The sequence below is a fragment of the Melozone crissalis genome, unplaced genomic scaffold (genome assembly GCF_028551555.1).
Source record: "Melozone crissalis strain CALT ecotype California unplaced genomic scaffold, PUWL_Pcris_2 ptg000056l_1, whole genome shotgun sequence".
Classification (NCBI taxonomy): Eukaryota; Metazoa; Chordata; class Aves; order Passeriformes; family Passerellidae; genus Melozone; species Melozone crissalis.
In genome coordinates, this window is record NW_026535834.1 from 4,778,825 (window position 1) to 4,799,258 (window position 20,434).

Here is a 20,434-nt window from a genome sequence, read left to right on the forward strand (position 1 = left end):
CTTTAAACCAATGAATATAATAAGTTATTGTGATGTAGTTAATGACTAAAGATCACACTTTGTTAAGGGTATATAAATTAAAGAACAAGAAAAATTAATACTTGTTTTTCTTAAACTCTAATCATGTAGGTATATGTCACGTCCTACCTAACAGTAACAGTTTGTTAACTCACTTTTGTCCTCAAACCTCTAAAAATGTTTTATTATAAGCTTGGCTGCAGGATTCACAAGCCCTTTATCTTTTGAATTTTCTCTGCACCTTTGTAAATGCAGCCCAGTTCTTCAGTGAAGCCCTCTCCATCCTCTCCTCCAGGAGAGATAAAGGTGCCAATCTTTGTGAAGAACAAACCCTCCTCAGAAGCAGCATCCCTGGAGAATATCCCCCCCACCCCTTGAATCAAAACAGGAAGGAAACAGATTTTGAATATCCTCCAATTTACTTTGAGGTCTGACTATGCACCTAAATGTTCTCTCACAGGGACAGGTGCATAGGCACAAATGCAGGATCTCTGTGGAAGTGCCTGTGTTTCACATGCTTAGAAAAGAACACACAAGTGCAATCAATATTTTCCAGAAAGCAGACATTTCTTAACACTTACTTTCAACACAGCCAGATGTGATGCAGGTCTATTATTAGCAACAATTTAGGCAATGTTACATCAAAATGAAACAAGACAGGAAAACCTAAACCAAGATACAGCGACATGAACTTTCAAATGGAAGTCCATGTACTTCCAGTATTTAAAAACTGCTCTGAAGAGTCACATGTATGTTTCCTCTTTTAAATACATTCCCTTGGGAGATCTTTGATTTTAAAATATACAGAATGGTCTTATTATTATGAGGACACCATCAAATCATGAAATAATTTAGGCTGGAAAAGACCCCTAAGATCACCAAGCCCAACCAGCACTGCCCAGCCCACCACTAACCCATGTCCCCAAGTGCCACATCTGCACTTCCTTTAAATCCCTCCAGGGATGGAAACTCCACCACTGCCCTGGGCAGCCTGTTCTGATGCTTGACAACTTTTTCCACTAATTTTTTTTCCTAACATCCAATTTAAACCTCTTCTAGCACACCTTGAGGCCATTTCCTCTTGTTCTATTGCTGGTTCCTCACAGAGCCTGAGCCCCACCTGGCTCAGGGAGCTGTAGAGAGTGAGAAGGTCCCCCCTGAGCCTCCTTTTCTCCAGGCTGAGCCCCTCCAATTCCCTCAGCTGCTCCTCATCAGATTTGTTCTCCAGACCCTTTCCCAGCTCCATTCCCTTCCCTGCACATGCTCCAACCCCTCAAAGTCTTTCTTGACGTGAGAGGCCCAAACCTGAGCTCAGGATTCGAGGTGCAGCCTCAGCAGTGAGAGTGCAGAGGGACAATCACTGCTGTGCTCTGGCTGGCCACACTGTTCCTGGCACAGCCCAGGTTCCATTTGCCTTCTTGCTCACCTGAACCTCACATTCACTGCTGCCAACACCCCCTGGTCCTTTTCTCCAGGCAGCTCTCCAGCCACTCTGCCCTGCCATGGTGGTACATGGGTTCTTGTGATCCTGGGTTCTTGTGATCCAGGTGTAGAACCTGGCACTTCACTTTGTGGTCTCATAAAATTGGGCTTGGTCCATCAATCCAGCCTTCCTCATCCCTCTGCAGAGCCTTCCTTCCCTCCAACATTCCCACCCAACCTGATGCTGTCACCAGCACACTCAATCTCTTCATCAAGATCATCAATAAGGGGCTAAACAGCACTGACTCCCACAGCTTTAATTAAAACTGCATTAGAAATGGAGTCAAATGATGCGCAGCTCTGTTTGGCACTGACCTGAACTGTGTCCAAGCTAAACTCATTTCCAATTGAGCTGAAGCCACAGTGACTGGAAACCAAACTTCCCTCACTTCTGATCCTCGAGCCAGCAGGAACAATGAATTATTCAGCAATGAAACCAGAGCAGACAGGATGTAAAATGGATCTCTGATCATCTCAAGTCATCACTGCCACCTCTTCTGGCAGCCCAGAACCACAGAGGAAGGGAGACTTTCTGGCTCTTTCTGCCTTTCTCAGAGGAACAACTCTGGCACAAGGACAGGAGTGGACATTCCCTGAGCTCTCAGGATGCCCTTGCTCTCCTCCCAAAGCTCCCCAGACAGGACAATCTCTGGTCCTGCTGATGGTGCCACTGCTCCATACAAGTACAGAAAAGGCTGGCATCTGCTGAGGTTGGATATAAACCCAAACAGAACAATCCAGATTTACTCACTCCAATAAAAATCACAGTTTAAATCTAAGCGGAATTTAATACAAGCACATCAAGTCCAAAGAATGCAAATTTATTCATTTGAACTTCAGGCTTCCCTCCAGTTTTTTTTCATTTCAGATTATTATTTCTCTATCAAAACATTTAGCAATTTTCAAACAGGTGAGGAGTCAACTGTCAGACATGGATCCCTGTAAAATTGAACTCATGGAAAGACAGATTCTGCAAGGTAAAAGTGAAATAATACTACTCTAAGCAAACCAGGTTAGTTCCTGATTCTGCTAAGGCCAGGCTGAAGCACCAAATGGCTCCATGATGTGGAAAATCCACAACTCCACCCATCAGCCTGGGCCTTGCCTGGGATGACCCTTCCTTAAGGACACAGCCTTGAAAGAGAATGAGGAACAGCAAACACAAAGGAACATCACCAAATGGCAAAAGGAGGAGAGAAATTAACCTCCTGATTAAGTCCAATCTTTTTAATAAAAAGCTCAAGCCTAGGATTTTTTCCTGAGAGCTTATACACTGCTGTATGTCATCCTGGCATCCTTTAAAGGCTCATGTGATTATTTTCCCCAAAGCTGGCAAAAGATGCAGCAAAATCAAGCCAGCAATCCTCAGGAAGCACTGAAGTTGTCGTTTTTATAGTAAATCAAGAGGAGACAGCCAGGGCTGTGTCTAACAGCAGCAGTTCAGGTTCAGCAACTTGCAGGTGCTGTGATCTGAAATATTAAGGGAAGTACCTGGCAGCAGCACCACTGTCACAACCATGAGCTGAGCCAGGGTGGGTCAACAGCACCATCAATCAAAACAACACCCTCATCACTCAAAAATCCTCCCTCAGATCATTTCTATTATGCTGTGGTGAGAAAACCCAACAACTCCCAGGCTCCCAGACACAGACAAGCCCCCATGATTACAAGAACACCTGTTCTTCGTCAATATCTCCAAAGCCGGCTTTCCTATTCCTTTATTCTCCCTGAAATTGGTGTCTGTGCACAGGAACCCTCTCGGTGGGGAACACAGGGGCGGCACAGCCCGGCCCCGCTCGCTGTGAGACCGCGGGCACAGCCGAGGGGCCCCGCCCGCAGCCGGCCCGGGAGGGGACAGCGACCCCCGAACCTGCTCTCCCACCGGCCCGGGCCCCACGGCCGAGGCTCCTCACCGCCCCAGGGGCAGGGCCACGGCGGCTGGGCCCGGCTTCCCCCTCCGGGGGCCGTCAGCATCCCTCAGTGCCCCGCTTCCACCAGCATCCCGCATCCCACAGCATCCCGCTCCTCGCAGCATCCCGCTCCCATCAGCATCCCGCTCCCCCTCCCGCAGTATCCTGCTCCCACATCAGCATCCCGCTCCCTCTCCTTTCAGCATCCTGCATCCCGCAGCATCCCGCTTCCATCAGCATCCCTCTCCCTTCAGCATCCTGCTCCCCTCAGTGTCCTGCTCCCCGCAGCATCCTGCTCCCATCGGCATCCCACTCCCTCATCCTGCTCCCGGCAGCATCCCCCTTCCATCAGCATCCTGCTCCCTCTCCCTTCAGCATCCTGCATCCCGGAGCATCCCTCATCCCGCATCCCGGGCCAGCCCCGGGCACGGCCTGCCCGCACTCACCGTCGGTGGCCATGGCGGGGCCCGGCTGGGCGCGGAGCGGAGCCCGCGGGAGGCAGCGCGGAAGGTGCCGCCGGTTCGGCCCCGCTCGCTGCATCCCCGCCCGGCGCGGGCAGCGGGGGGAGCGGGCGCGGCCGCGGGTCCCGCGGGGCTGCGGGAGGGAGCGGCGCTGCCTCTGCCGGGGCGGCACCGCCAAACGGGGCTCGGCCACATCGCACCCCGAAATGCGGCTTGGGGGCTTGGCTGCGTCTTCCAAAATGCTGTACCGTGGCTATTGATGGTGCTCAGGACTGGGCTGAGCACGTGTGAGTACAGCGGGCAGCCCCCAACCCAGCGGGATGGACAGCGACAGCTCCAGCCCTGTGTCAGAATCACCTGCTCAGCAGGATGCACCCAGCCTGTCTCTAGGATTTAATTGCTGCCTCACTTTCCAAAACCTTTTTTTTATAAGAAAAAACCAAGTTACTCCCCATCTCCAACAACCCTTAGCAGCTGATGGTTATGTCCTCTCATGTCCCGCCTTATTTCCCAGATTTACATTGCTGCGACTAAAGAGGAAGCAGTTTGGTGTCTGTTGGCTGAAAGGTAATGTTCCTTTGATGGTTTCTCTTACAGCCAAACTGTGTCACAGCAGAGAGATTGACCCGGGGCTGTGAAGATGGTGAAAGGCCCAGAGGTGAAGCCACACAAGAGCAGCTGAGGTCACTTGGTCTGCTCAGCTTGGAGGGGACTGAGGGGAGAGTTTATCACAGTGTACAACTTCCCCTTGTAGGAAGAGAGGGGCAGGCACTGATTCTTCTCTGGTGCCCATTGACAGGACCTGAGGGAATGACCTGAGGTTGTGTCAGGGGAGGTTCAGGTTGGATATCAGGGAAAGGTGCTTCCTCCAAACGGCGCTCGGGCACTGAACAGGCTCCCCAGGGCTCTGGTCACCAAGGCTGACAGAGTTCAGCATTTGGACAAGGCTTTCAGGCACATTTGCACTCCATGCTGGGCCAGGATTTGGACTCCAATGATTTTTGTATGTCCCATCCATATCAGGATCTTCTACAATTCTAAGTGCTAAGAGAAAGACAGAGCTTAGCACATTTTAAATTCCTTGTAGCTGAGAAATTCCAGGAGTTCTATTTCCAAACATTGGGCTGCACATGGAGGGGGGAAATACTCCATTATCTGGCTTAACCATGTGCCCAGATTTGAGGACCAAGATGAAAATGGGCTGAGGAAGCCACTTAGCAAGCTTTGTAAAATCTAAATAGGCAACTCCATATGCAGAATGAACTTCAAAATGAAACACTTCAGACAAGGGATAAAATATCAGTGTCATTTGAAGAAACTTGCTATGCAGGGTTCATGTGATGAGAGAATACAAACACTCTGCAGAGTCCAGTTACATAAGACATTTAAGTATACCACCAGAATAATTTTTTAGTCCTTTAGGATCAGGTCTACCTTTGGAATTCCTAAAAAAAAAGGCAACAAAAAGAAAACAGACTGCTTTTGATTTTGGTCTGAAAAAGAAAAGGTTTAGAATGAGTGGAAGAGTCTCTCCAGCTTTGTAATGTGTGTTTATGCAGATGGTGATTAATTAATTTTTCTCCGTGCTCACTACAGTAGACATGTGCAATTGGTAGCAACACAAATTCACTCAATAAGAGAATTTCACAATAAACAATCTGGCCTTATAACAAACAGCAAAATCCCTTTTACTGCAGGAGTCTCCAGTTATTCTAGAGGTGATACCTACATTGACACTAAGCTGTACACACAGAGATCTCCACTGTCACCCATAGCATTTGGAATTTTTTCACATCACTTCCATATTGCTATTTCAACTTCAGTTTGAAGGCTGCAAAAACCTCCAGCTTGAGCACAGTTGCTAACAGGAGCATCCCTAAGCTGGTATTAGAGCTTAATTTGCCCAGTCTTTTACACTTACTTTGATTTAATGAGATCTTGTTGGTTGCTTTAATAAGAATAAAAATTATATTGTATACTTAAACAGTTTCCAGGTGCTCAAGAAAAGACTGGACATTGTACTCAGGGCCATGCTCTGGTTGACAAGGTGGTGATTAGTGAAAAGTTGGACTCAGTGATGCCAGAGGTTTTCTCCAAGATAATTGATTCTAATTCTGTAAACAGATGTCACCTCCAGGTGTTGTAGGTGTGTTTTGCTTCTCATCACCCACATTATCCTCGCAAACACCGAGCACTGGCTCCAGCCTCCACTAAGAGGATCTTTCACCTTTGCCAAAGAAATGGTGATTACTTTTGGATGGACAGTTGTGCATCTACCTCAGAGAAGCTTTAGCCAAAACATATTTATTCAATTTATTTCTGAAAACTGTAACAACACCCAGATACACACTGTCATATGGCCTCACTCCTTTCCACCAGCACAGCTGGAAGTTAGGCTGGCACTACAGAGATTAAATTTCCTTGCAGATTTTAACCACTGCAGTAGCTGAGGCTACAACCAGGAGAGAATTTAGATCTCAGAGTCTACTATTATTATTACTATTTGGATTTCCAGAATTATTGTTGAAGGGTTTTTTTAATGACAGCAGCTTGCTTCAATTAAGCATTTTAGGAAGTCCCTCTCCTGTTTTCAAAGCCTGTAATTGCCCATCAGACTGCAGCAAGGGATTTTTTTCTTTTAAAGATTACACCACCATTGTGAATCTCTGCTTACAGCTGCCACTAAATTCTCAGGATTACTGTTTTGAAACATCACCATGCATATAGTCAGCAGTTCTAAGTTTATTCTTCATCATGACTTCCATTTTCCATCAATGTAATTTTATAAACAAATTACAGAACTTTTTTTTTCATTATTACAATATGAAAACAACTTCTATTTGAATGCACCCATCCTTGTGCCTAGCCAAGCCTTTGCAGGCTTTGTACATGATTTGCAGAGGAGTGCAGGGAGGACTCATGTCACTGAGTGTCAAAAATTGTGACAAATTCTACACTTATTCAGCTCTTGGGAGGGCTCAAAGGTATTAGGAGAGGGAAATGAGATGGTCATGTTGTGAAAAAGTGAATACTGCAGAGAGCAGTATTAAATATGTTCCTTAAACATGTTACTGAGCAAAAATAGTCTGATTAAGTTTCCCTTTGAGGTATCTTCTGCTTTTTTTGTACCTGCTCATCAAAAAGTAGAAGAAATTCACAGAGGTAAGGGTTTGTGCAGGTAACGGAAAAGCACAGGTATTGTCGCTGTCAGAAAACCTAAATAAACCAAATTGTTCAAAGTTTACAGAAATTATACCTCCAAAACATTTATAGCCATAGATGAGTTCTTTTAAGAAGATCACATCTGAACCATCCACAGCCTTAGCCCAACCTCAGGCCAAAGAGGAAGAGTGAATGATAAACCAGAAAAAAAAGTAGAAACTAAATGTATGTATGATGACTTTAACTGTGTTGTTACTGCTATAGGGGTTTTTACTCTGTGTAGAAGTAATCTTTTTCTATAATAATTAGATCTGGGCTAATAATGACTTTTGGATTAGACTATCAAGACTGAGTATTTGACTGTTCAGTTTACAGTGCAGTAAGGTTTATTATTATTATTATTATTTGCCTTCATTACAAAGTGTTTCCTCTTCTCTCATTAACAAGGTCAAGTGCAACTCTGGCACTTCATCATCAGCTTCTCCAGTGTCCAACCTCATTTTGGCCCATTCCTCCTTGCCAACCAACACATTTAATATGGAAACCTTTGATAGTAAAACCATTTGTATCTCCATTTAAATGTTTTTTTTTCTAGGTAAGAGCACTTCAATTCCTATGGCCTTTGGCAGTCATACTAGCAAACTAATTAATTCAAATTAGGTTATTTTTGTATTCAAAATCTTTCAAATTTCTAATTGATATTTCCTCTTGAAGAAAAGGACACAACTCCTTTGGCTTTTTTGAAAGAACAGCTGTGATCAACTGGAGAAATTCCAAGGAGAGTAACTGCACATTCCACTTAAACTGTTGTGGTCAGAGGGGGATATTTAAGGCTACAGCCTTCCAAGGTTGAGTGACACAAATTCTGCTGGTTTTAGTGTGTACAGAAAATATTCCAGCTGATGATTCTCAGTCTATTTGCTTCTTCTGCTTCTTGAACTTATACTGTTACCAAGCAAATATTTCTCCATGCTGTGCCTGTTCTCACTGCTAAGATCCATGTTTATTTCTGCACCCACTTCTTTCACTCCCCTCCAATTTATAAAGATCATTTTGAATTCCAGTCCTGCCCTTGTACAGCTTAGGGTTATCTGCAGAATTAATGAACACCCTTTACCTCCTTCCATTTTAATACACAGTAACTCCAGATCTGCTGGAGACAGGGCACAACAAAAAGCTTATCAGCAAGTCCATTTCCACATGTGTGGGATCAAACCATGATAAGCAGTGAAGTTCACACACCATAAAATTGAGCACGTCAAGCATGAAAAATAATTTATTGCACTAATTTCCAACAGTCAATAACGTTATGTTCAGAGATAAGGGATTACAGACATGTCTTACATGGGCAAATATTCTCTGAGCCTTCTCTTTCCAGCTCACCCAGGCCACAGCAACTTCAGCCTCCCACAAGAAGTGTTCACCAGGTGGATAAAGGCACCACAAGACAGCTGAAGTGTCCCAGTCACTGCCAGCATCCCTTCCAGCATCACCTGTGCTTCTGGTCCCAGATACTTCTGTTATGTTCAAAGGTATCCAAAGCAAGCACTTGGTGTTACCTCTGACATTTTCATTTTGTCATTAAAATTAACATTAGTGCTTCCCCAACTGGATCCTCTAACGTCGTTTTCTCCTCTTGGGGAGAGACACTTCTGAAAGAAAATAAAGAGAAAGGGTTTCTTACAAGCTTTTAAATCCATCTTCCTTCATGGGAGTTGTTCAAGTAGAATGAATTCTATCCAGCACAGGAAATTAACTAGATGAGCTCTTGAGATCCCCTCCCAGTCCCTCTCCCCATGATTTTTAAATATGAAAAAAAATCTTTCTGGATTCAAAGTATCAACTGAAATTCCATTGATGAATACTGTACTTCAAAACTTACACCATCTTAAAACCTTTCTGCTCCTCACCAACACTTTTCAGATTTTGTTGTGAATTTGACAAATGGAATACTCACAAAATATCTGAAGAGACTGCTTATGGGTATTTTTAATGCTTCAGAATTTAGTGGAAAATTCTGAGAAGTGGGAGAATGTTCCTAATTTAGAAAGAAACTTTTTATCCACAACAAGTGGACGAGTGAAGGGAAAGTAAACAAAGTACAATATTAAATGCTCCATGGCACCTTCAATCTGACCATTTAAAACTGAATGAATTCCTAATGTCTACAAATAAAAGTGACCAGAGAATGTAATATTGCTTCAGTAGTACAGGATGCTCCTTTGCTTCTAAAAACAGCAAATATAAATATACAATGTCACAAAAAATGTATTTTAATACATTTAAATGTATTAAATTGTATTAAATATCCCTTGCATTACATATCCTTCCATTACATACAATTTTGGATAGTAATTTACTACAGAAGGTTTTTTATACTGTGCCATGTTCTCAAGCAGCTGAGAACAGACCCTTGAAGCTTCTGAGTTGCAGAGCAGCTCAGTATCATCCAACATTGCTCAAAACTAACAGTGGAGATGCTCTGCAGAAGCATCATTCTGCTTTATTATTGCTTCCCAATTAAAATGACATTATTTCCAGTAACCTGAGTGACAGCAAAGCCATTCACTGCCCTGCTGCAGTTCCCAGAGTCCTGCCCTGACAATGTCAGATAACCTCCAGCACAGCAGAGGATGCTATTGCTGTGCTGGAGCTCAATCCATGGAACACAGCCCAGCTCAAAGTAGGGCTGGAGAGGAACCTCCCCTCCCCTCAACAAAGGTGAGGGCAGCAAGGGCTCTTCTCTCCAAAGTTCACAGAGTTACCAGAACACTTCTGTAAGTGGATGACTGACCAAAAAAATCACTTTTCCCTACACAATGGAACTCCTCAAGACAAACTTGTATTACAGAAGAATAAGATTGCTTTAAACTGGACCAGTTTTAACTTTGAACATACTATGATGAAATCTATGCAGAAAAAATTTACTCTGGGACTTTGCCATGGCATTTCAAAGTTTCAATTTTCATGCAACAATTTGCAGGCTAAAACTAAAGCTAGCTTTTGCAAAGCAGCAAGACATGATCCAAATATTCAAGGGATATTAAAAACCAAGTCACTGGTCTGCTGGAATTGCAATCATTGTACCTCCTTCCTCTGAGTCCTCTTCTACAATTACTGGCATCCCGATATGCCGAGTTACAGCTTCCTCTGCCACTTGCTTTTCACCTGCACACAGATTTTGAGGAAAAACTGTCAGCTTTTTTTTGCTTCTGCATCCCTCATCCAGCAGTTAAAAGATTGTTCACTGCTGCTCTCCTGAGATGCTGTCAAATGCTGCAGACAAACCTACTTTTCACAGTACCTTCCATATGGCTCACTAAGAAACCTTCAATAACAAGTAATTAACACTATCAATTTAAAGCAAATTAATCACCAACTCAGTTCAATAACTCACAATGCCCTTACTACTCCGAAATACTTCATCTGCTCTTTTAAAGTCAAGCAAAGGCAACACTGCCTAATGCTCATCTCTGAAGAGGGATTCAATTCCTCAGTAACTTTTTTTTCCCTAGCAGAGGCTAAGCAAGTCTGAAAACTGAGTTTGGAACTTTGAAATTAAATTTCCATCTTCAAAATAAAGACACATGAAAAAGTGAAAAAACAATTGAAAAAGTAAAGACAATTGAAAAAGTAAGGACAACTGAAAAAATAAGGACAATCCAAAAAGTAAGGGCAATCCAAAAAGTAAGGGCAATCCAAAAATTGAAGACAATTCAAAACCATTTTGCTGTTTAATTTCATTTAAACTGTAACAAATAAGGAGTAAAGAAAAAATTTAGACAGCAGAGCAACTTCTATCAGTTGAAGAGTTGGATATCAGAATTTCCTTAGGAAAGGTAATTTCTCAGTGATCAACAGCAAAATTTAACAATTGAAAAAGACAATTCAAAAAGTGAAGACAATTGAAAAAATAAAGACAATTCAAAACCATTTTGCTGTTCAGTTTCATTTAAACTGTAACAAATAAGGAGTAAACAAAAAATCTGGACAGCAGAGCAACTTTTATCAGTTGAAGAGTTGGATATCAGAAAGAGAATTTCCTTAGGAAAAGTAATTTCTCAGTGATAACAGCGAAATTTGACCCAGCTAGGAAAGCAATGGATAAATTTTGCAAGCTCCCCGGGTTCATGGAGGCAATGGAGAAGTACCTCTAACTTCTGAAGAACCTCTCCTGGCTGGCTGAGGTGTCCTGCTGCCTTTTTTACGACCTGGAGACTTCCCACAACTGGGCCCTGATTCAGAGGATTCCAACTGCACTCGCCGATGTCTCCTGGATCTGGAAACCTGAATGACACAAAAAGCTGAATTTCTACAGCCAGATCCTGCTGTGGGTCACTTAACAAATCAGCATCAACCAGATGTCAGGGTGGAAAAGGGATAGAAGGGGAAAGAGGGAGGGAGGACCCTCAGTAGTTGCAGTTCTTCAGTTTTAACAGGACAATGCCCTTCTATGATTTAATGGGTGCCTGAATTAAAGTGTAAATAATGAAACATTCATTAATTCCCAATCCATTCTGTTATTACCAACCCATGCCATGCTGCATCCCCCTACACAAAAGCAACATTTCCAAAAACTGCTGCTCTGTAAAGCCTCCTTACCATCATATTTTGCTTAAATTCCTAGAAAACATCACTGCACATTCACAAGTCTGGACTGTTAAAAAATCCAGAGCTGTGTTTCATTTAATGACACATTTTTCAATATGAGATTTTAATAAATAGAGAAAGTTGAGATGCTTCTTATAGGACTGCTAAGAAAAAGACAAACCAACAATACTCTTTTAAGGGAGAAGCTACTGAAATAAAGTTTTCAAGAACTTGCAACTGACTTTAAACTCCCAAGTCCCATTTTCACAGGCATCTTCCAAGATTCCAATATCTAAGACACAAAGAATCTGAGCAATTTAACTGCAATATATTTTTATACATTTTCTTAAAATTTCATGTACTTAAACAGAGAGGAGATAATAAAAGATATCCTGTAAAGGAAAATCCCCCAAGCACAGGCCTTATCTGCACTGTTCGATAAATCTAACAAGAACAAGAGCTTTGGGTTTCCCTGCTGTTTTGTTAGGAAAACAAAAACATTCAAAAACTAAATTACAGAGTGCAGTTTTAACTCATTCCTTTTAGACCCAACATTTACATTAAACTGGTACTTAAAACTTGAAAAATAAAGACATTTCCCATTAGCAATTTTCATACCCACCTCAACAACTGCAGAATAAGACTTGTATTTGATTCTGGCCAGGGCATTTGCTCTTTCAGAACCCTGTAAAGAAATAAGAGTCCAGTCAGAAAATATTCTTATTCTATTCTAGCAGTACTGAAATATTGCATCAGGCAACCACTTGAGCAATAGCTCACTACAGCTGTAACTCCATAATTAGTTCTACAGAATTTCCATGCCACCAAAATGGTACTTCAAGGAAAAAAATTTCATTAAAAAGACAGAGCATAAGTTTGGTTGCCTTCACTGTTACAAAGCCCAGGAGGATTCAAATTTGAAAATTCACATCTTACCTAAATTCAAAGCAGATAAGTACAACATGAGACAATTTTGTAGCAAAAAAAAAAAAAAAAAAAAGAATATTGCCTTAAGCTGAAACTCCAGGAGGAAGTGTAAAGGAGTCCAGCTGAGAAAATACAGCTCATTTCCCTCCTCACCTGAGAGAGACTTTTTATGGTGATCATCTAAGAGCTGTCACAGCAGTGAATGCTCCCAGCTCAACAGAAAACAATGAGAGTTAAAAACAAAACCAAGCAACCAGCACCACCAGCTGTCCTTGGAGTTTATTTTGACACTATCAAACTTTGATCTGCACTGCTTAGCCTGAGATCTGAAGTCAAAAAAAGAAACAGATCTGGCCTGTGCAACGCAGCAAAGTTTCCTCACCTCTGATTTTAGCAAAGTCTCCTCTTTCTTTTTGTCTTCTGCTTCAGGAGCTACTTCAGCATTTCGGAGCAATTTCTGTGGGGAAGAAAAGTGTTTTTCTTTAAACATCTGTGATATACAAGACAGCTAAAAGCCAAGAACTGTAAAAAACAAGAGAAGCATTTAACACACATGCCCATTTTCTATATCTCCCTTACACTGTGGCCTTTCTTTGATCCAGAATGTGTTACAGAGGTATTTAATAAGGTCAGACCATCAGGGGGTCCCTCTCAGCAGTCAGTTGTGGTATCCCAGAGGCAAGAGCACCCCCAAGTCCTTTCTTCCATACCACATCCCCCCCTCAGGTTTCACACACTGCATGCCTTCAGTGTCACAGTTCCTTCTCCTTCAGTCTGAGATGTAATCACACCAAGAAGTCCAGCTCTTCCATGTTCACCCAACCTGCTAAGGCCCCACAGCACAGTGGTTGGTGGTACCTACCATTCTGTTCTGCTGCCATTCCTGATGTTCCAAGGTTATGTCTTTGAGATTAACCACAAAGTCATCTTTTATCAAGCTCAGGGCCTTGTCTGGCTGGGATTTGTCAGCTGAAATGACACACTTCATTTTCTGGTAGTGGTCGTGAATATTCATCAGCTCCTGGAATTAATTTCAAAAAGTGTCTTTCAGGAAAAAAAAAAAGATTCCAGCAGTAAAGCAATATTGGTCCTCAATGTACAAACCCAGGGTTATAGAAACCATTTTAAGGAGACCATTGGACCAGAAGGAATGTTAGAAACTGACTGTGGTTAGATTATTTGAGTTTTAGAGCCAAGGAATCCTGCTAACCAGAACTGACCTACCAAATAAGATAAAGAAGAAAGGGTATCTTATACTATTTAAACTAAAAAGGTGATTCAGGACCACTGTGATTCTGATACTGTGGTTCATTTTCATCTCTTTGGAGGAAACATTTTACTTCACAGATTTCCGTAGCACTGCAGTCAACCTTACTGATACACATTTGAATGAAAAAACCTGCAAAGAAAGTTCTGCCACTGAGTGATATAAGAACCTTTACCTGGCTCTGTATAAGAACTTTTACTTCACTTGAATTACTCAGGTTTTTATAATAAATGCATCATATAATAAAAATCAAATGCCTTTTCATATAATAAAAACCTCAGTGTTTGAAAAGAGAAATAAAGGTGGGAGAAGGCTATGAACTTGCAGATAAGTAAATTCATATTATCACAAGTATCAATCCTCCAGCTGCAACCTGCAGATGTATCACACCAAACATGCTTCCCCCCTTTTCCATTTTTCTCTAACTGACAATTAACCATTTACATCCTACTGAGGCAAAACCACAAAACATCAGAACATATTTCAGTATTGAAAAAGGTACCACAATTCTTCCAAACCAAATGCCACAGTTCTGAGTGTCTGCTGAAATTACCTGAGTCTGCATTCCACAAAAGGGCAAGACTGCCGATTAGAGAAGTTACAGCTCTTGGACAACAGAGAAATTAAAACAAAGCAAACCCCAATGATTAATCTGCAGTTTAAAGGTTACTGTACCTCCAGTACATCATTAGTGATGAGGCTGTTTACTCTGTCACTTGGGTCCTTAAATTCTTCTTTAAAGTAATTTTTCTCAATCTTCTTCTTAGTTCTGTAGGTCAGCTAAAACAAGAGGAAATGTTTGTAACATAAAAGAAAACTTTAAATGGCACTTCCTCCTGAGAATTCCTACTGCATATCCAACAATCAGGAGATGGGAGATACTGAAAGGCATAAAACCACACAAAACAAACAGCTTTGCTGTCACATTCTCAGAGGCAGCAATTTTCACAAGTTATTGTTCAGTTAAGAATTTAATCCAGCACCTTGACTAATTTCCCCAGCTGGTAAGACACCTCAAACCCATTAGGAATATTAGAGACTGAAAAACTAAAAACTATTTTCAGGTGAGAAGCATTCAGACATCCTCTAAGCTCTTCATCACCTACCTTTATAAAGCCACACATTGCATTTTAACTGGCCTCAAGGCTGAGCTGACCATGAGTGCTGCTGAACTATCAGGCACTGAAAGAGGAGGGTATTTTGGTTAAAAATGTAAGACATTAATGTAATAACTCACTGGCTTTGGCATTGCTGTGAAGTGGAAGGCTCTGGCAAGTCTCAGTCTCCTGAAGATATAGACTGCATCATAGTGCTGGGCATCAAGCAGATCCAGCTGAAATTTCTGGATTTCAGGCCAATGCTTGAGTGCAATTCTGATCTGCAAAAGAAGAGTTACATACTGTTAAACCAATACTTCAACCATAAAAATTAACTGAGCTGACTACTGTGATCTACAGTCTGATCTGACTGCAGACAACACCTGCATGTCCAGAGATGCAGAAAGGATCCCACTATAACATCTGTTACTGCCATCACCATTTTATGCACCTAAGATCATTATTATGCCACTTTCTTTGACGGTGGCATGGAACACAAGTCCTCTCTGACATTTGAAAACATTCATTCTTCACATTCTGAGGTGTGTGAAAAATAGTCTGCACCTGGGACATTCCCCTTCACTTGTGATTAGGAAACAATACTCCCACCAGGTTGTGCTGCCACTGAAATGCTCAAAAATGTTTTCTTTCCCTTGTTTCTTCCTTTCTCCACTCTGCCCACTTCCCTTTCTGCTTAACTTTCTGGATAACTCCTGTACCCTGTTACAGCTGTGGCTTTAAAATTGTCTAAATTCATCTTCATAAAAAGTCATTGATTCCTGTGAGGTCAAAATATGAGCCATCATGGCATCACTGTAGACTACTTCAAATTCAGTTTGTTAAAGAATTTGGACTCAATTTTGCACGTGCACTCAATATATATCGCAAAGTTCCTAAGCAAGCCACTTCTTGCACTGAGTTTTAACTCCTTCAGATATTGGTCTCCTACCCTAAAAGCAGCAAGGAGGGTGTCATTCACCCTCTCAACCTATTTATGAATTCCCTTTCTGGTTAACAGGAAGTGGAAATAATTCAGTCTCCATTCTGTTGGAATTCTGAAGAGTAACTCAGCCTGTAATGGGGTTCACCCTACAGCTGAAGAACACATTCTCTGTCCCTGCATTTTCCAGTAGCTTCTAATCTGGTTTTAAGTATTTTTATGTTGAGAAAGCAAGAAAAAATGCCCTAATCATTTTTGATGACAAAGCAGACAGCAGTGTACCACATATCTTATGCCTAGTATCTCCAGAGAATAAAACCTCAGGAACAATTACCTTTTGTTTTGGCTGACAAAGCTGGGCATTATAGAGCCCATACAGAAGGTACAGAGCACCAACTCGGATCTGGAAGGAATAGGGGGGAAAGAAGTACTGCTGGGCCACATCCAGAGTCTTCTTTGTGATCTTATTCCTCTCCAAAGCTCTTATTCTACCACTAAAGCAAATAAACAAAAAAAAAAAAAGCAGTATGTTAAAACAAGTAAATATACAACTGCAGGCTTTAGGAGAATCCATAATGCAGAAACAAGCTTTAGATGTTTTAAAAATAGAGAATCATTGGATGTCCTCAGCTGGAAGGGACCTGCAAGGATCACTGAGTCCAGCTACTGGCCCTGCAGAGGATGACCCCAAGAATCACAAGCTGGCAGAGTTCAAGAAGAGTCTGGACAAGATTCTCAGCACAGGCTGTGTCCCTTGGGGTGTCCTGTACAGGGCACGGATCCATGATCCGTGTGGGTTCCTTCCAACTCAGGATATTCTGATGCAAACATGCACGCCCCGCGACCACACTTTTAAATCTCCCGAGGACTGCACCAAGCTCCCTGCGGAGCCAGCGCTCAAACCACACACATTCCTAATGCACGAAATACCCTGAATTTAAAACTCTCTTCCATCATTACAGCCGGACCGATGCTACTCTGAACTTTCTTTAGAGCCCAGCCAGGCAACCCGCTCCCTGAGCCAGGCCTGAGGGGGCACACGGCTCACCCACACCTCCTTTAAAGCTGGCCTAGCCCGGGGGGAAACTGAGCACCGGGGCTGGCGAGGAGCAGGAGAGGCGAAGGCAACGGGAAGGTGAGGGGAAGGAGAGGGGCAGGGGCGGCTCGGCCTGAGGGGCGGCCGGGAGCCATCTCCACCATTCCACCATCCCACCATCCCCCTCTCCCTCACTAGAAGATGGTGTGGAAGCGGCGCTCCCTCCACAGCTCGGCGAAGCGCTCGAAACGGACGGTGTCTGCCTGCTGGAAGGCTCCGAGCAGCTCCTCGCAGTCCTCCTTCAGCCCCGGCACGCCGTCCATCCCTCCGGCTCCGCGCTCACCCCGCGGCCCCTCCGCGCATGCGCTCCCGCACCACAACAGCCGCGCGGCGCCTGCGCACGGCCCGTGCCGGGCGGGGCTGGGAGGAGCTGCCCGTGCTGTTCGTGAGGGAGCGGGGCTGTCCCGACCCCGGTACCGGGAGGAGCTGCCCATGCTACCCGTCAGGGAGCGGGGCTGTCCCGACCCCGGTACCGGGAAGAGCTGCCCGGGCTGCCCGTGAGGGAACGGGATTGCCCCGACCCCGGTACCGGGAGGAACTGCCCGTGCTGCCCGTGAGGCAGCGGAGGTGTCACGACCCCCTGTGCGCTCCCGCCGTGGTGCGGCCCCGTTGCTCGGAGGAGCTGCCCATGCTGCTCGTGAGGGAGCGGAGCTGTCCCGACCCCCTGCGCTCCCGCCGCGGTGCGGCCCCGGTGCCGGTCGGAGCTGCCCGTGAGGGAGCGGAGCTGTCCCGATCCACTGCGCTCCCGCCGCGGTGCTGCCCCGGTGCCGCTGCGTGTGGCGAGACCCCGTCAGTGACGAGCGCTCGCTCTGCCCGCCCTGAGCGCTGTCTCGCTCGCCCCCGCCGTTCAGGGCGAGCCCGATCTACGGGCAAAATGCCCCCCCGAGAAGCGCATCCCTGGGTGGTCCCGGGGCGCAGCCCGCGGGGATGAGCGGGTTCGGGCGGGATGAGTAGAGGCGAGAACGGTGCCGCTGTAGCACAGCCCAGAGATCCCGGGGACGCTCTCGAGGCGCGGGGCTTCACATCCCCGCCCCAGTCCCCACAGGCGCTCGGGGGCCGTGACCCGGCGGGCTCGGGAGCAGCGGTTCCCCCGCGGGAAGGGCGCCCGCGCCGCGCGGCCGTGGGGACGTGACACACCGCCACGCTCCGGTGAAGGGACACTGCCGGCCCCCTGCGCCGGTGCCCGCTGCTCCCCCGGCTGTCCCAAAACCCCGACGGCTGCGGGAGCCCCGTTTCCGCCTGGGCGAGCGCGGCACGCAGGGATAAACCGGCGGCCGCCCCCCCGAGCGGCGGGATGCCGTGCCCTGCCCTTCCCTGCCCTGCCGTGTCATATCGTGCCGTGCCGTGCCGCCCGCTCCCCGCATGCACGGCCACACGTAGGCGGCCGGGGCAGCGGGGCGGGCGGGGAGGGGGCCGCGGCTGCCGAGCCGCACGTAGGGTGGGTGGGTGCGGCCTCGCCGGCGGCGCGGAGCGGGCGGCGGGGGCTCCCCTGCCGCACGTACAGAGAGGGGCCAGCGGCCACCGAGGCGGCTGCCGGGACCAGCGCCGGCGTCGGAGAGCCCCGCACCGCGGTGAGTACGGACCGGCGGCACCGGGCACCGCTCGGGGCAGGGCGGGCAGTGTCCTGGGGAAGCCGGTCCTGGTGCCCGGAGGCTCCGCTGCCCCTCGGGCGGGTCCCCAGAGGGTTTGAGGACGGGGCTCAGGTTTCAAGGCGTTGTTGCGGTGACCGCCGCTGCTGTGATCGGTCGGGGCTTGGCTGCGGATTGTGGGAGCGCGGCTGGACGGCGGCACCTGCACCGGGAGCGCTCCCGGGCCGGGTGCCCGTGCACCCACGGGATGCGGGGCTCGGCCGGTGCGGGATCCCCCTGCCAGGGGAAGCCACGCTTCCCCTACAGCGTGTAGGGGAAGTATGGGCTTGGGATGAGCCTTGCGTGATGTCTTTGGGATGTTTAAATCTGCAGGAGTTTTCCCAGCGACCGGGTAAAAAATTCATATTTTGCTTTCTTAAATAATCATGCACTGCAAAATGAGTGTTGAATTCTGCTGGCTACGGTACCGTGATGTCCTCCAGTTCACCAATAGCATCAAGTAATTGATCCAAAGGTTGCTCCTTACAGCGAGGTGCATCAAGCTGTCAGCTCCTACAATGTCAGGAGCTCCCACAGCGTTCCAGGCATGCAAGCATCTTTCATATTTATTGTATTTCCCAAAAGGTTGCTGGAGTGCAACCTTTAGCAGCCTTTATTAGGAGGCGATTTGCCATCGGCTGAACAGCAGTAGCCTTTGAGCACCACTGGTTGCCAATGTCATTGACTATAGGAACAGAGATGTTTGCAGAGCTGTTGCATATGAACTGTACAGGGTTTAGCAGCAAAGCTGCACCTGCCAGAGTTTGGTTTGCAATTTTTTTCCTTTTTCTGAAAAGACACTTTAATCTGTCATTTGGATTCATGTTTGGAGATGTAGGGCAGTGACCCCATTCATCCAGTATGTGACCCTGACTTCAACAGATTGTACTGATTTTGGGACAGAATGCCAACACTGTTAGGAAAACAGATATAATGTTCTCCCCCCTGCAATGGATTTAAGAATTCAAAGCACAAGTAAGTCAAAAGTGACCCATCATGGAGCGAGTTCACTGTTACACACAGCTCAAAACAAGCCCTGTTTACTTACAGGAGTCATCCCTTAATTTAATAGGAGCAGAGGAGCCTGGCTCTGGGAGTGGTGCTGAATTTGTGAAGCTCAGAGTGTGTTTTCTGATTTTTGTTTTTTAAACGTGCAGTGACTGAGGTGATTTCTCAGAGATGATGTTTCAAGGAACACTATATGGATTGTTTTTTTCCTGAGGCAGATGGGGCTGCATGATGCAAGATGTAGTGAGGATGAGGCTGTTGTGCCTGTGTGAATGTGCCCTAAATCTTCCCTTGCAGGAAGTTTGGGTACAATGTAAAGAATGAAAATGCAGAAGAATAAAACCAAGTAACAGGGTCTCTTCATACAGTTTCTCAGGTGTGGTATGTAACATTTAATACACTATCACTTTTTAGAGTAATTAATACTCTTCTTAATCACCTGTGTTTTCAGTGCTCCTTCAAGTTATTCATTAATACATTGTAGTACAATTAAGGCCTTCAAAGTAAAAAAGAAAAAATAAATAATTAGATGATGTAAGGAAGAGTGTGCTGGTTACTATATCTTCTTCATACTCAACTGCTAAACAAAAGGATGAAATCCTATTTGCTCTATTAATTCCTAGTTTATAAGTTGCAATTTAAAAGCTATTTATCCTGCACTGATATAAATAATGGGGTTTTCCAGGTGCATATAGCACGAAACAAGTATTTTTTTTAATACCTTATATGATTGCATTAGGACACATTTTCAAGTTGAAAACATGAAAATAAATCATGAATATATTTTATTAAATAGCTTATTCCACCTTCAGTGTGTACAAACCTATTGCTGGTAACAGGATCATCCT

At 45.2% G+C, this 20,434-nt stretch overlaps 1 protein-coding gene across 1 annotated transcript; it reads right to left on the minus strand.

Annotated features, from left to right (window-relative positions):
- Positions 1 to 8,291: 8,291 nt before the first annotated feature.
- SNAPC1 (small nuclear RNA activating complex polypeptide 1) lies at positions 8,292 to 17,245 on the minus strand. Its single transcript, XM_054286761.1, has 10 exons — positions 17,086 to 17,245; positions 16,189 to 16,348; positions 15,055 to 15,195; positions 14,493 to 14,597; positions 13,413 to 13,571; positions 12,933 to 13,007; positions 12,246 to 12,308; positions 11,185 to 11,320; positions 10,121 to 10,201; positions 8,292 to 8,685 (listed from the first exon to the last, which is right to left on the minus strand). Exons 1-10 carry the CDS (start codon positions 17,211 to 17,213, stop codon positions 8,651 to 8,653), a joined length of 1,083 nt encoding a protein of 360 aa, XP_054142736.1. The 5' UTR covers positions 17,214 to 17,245; the 3' UTR covers positions 8,292 to 8,650.
- Between the last annotated feature and the right edge of the window lie 3,189 nt (positions 17,246 to 20,434).

Excerpts from the sequence above, each read along its gene's own strand:
- SNAPC1 (XM_054286761.1), bottom strand. The coding sequence starts at position 17,213 with ATGGACGGCGTGCCGGGGCTGAAGGAGGACTGCGAGGAGCTGCTCGGA. Across the intron at positions 16,349-17,085 it reads CGCTTCCACACCATCTTCTA|TGGTAGAATAAGAGCTTTGG; the intron begins GTGAGGGAGAGG and ends TATTTGCTTTAG. Across the intron at positions 14,598-15,054 it reads TCACAGCAATGCCAAAGCCA|CTGACCTACAGAACTAAGAA; the intron begins GTGAGTTATTAC and ends CTCTTGTTTTAG.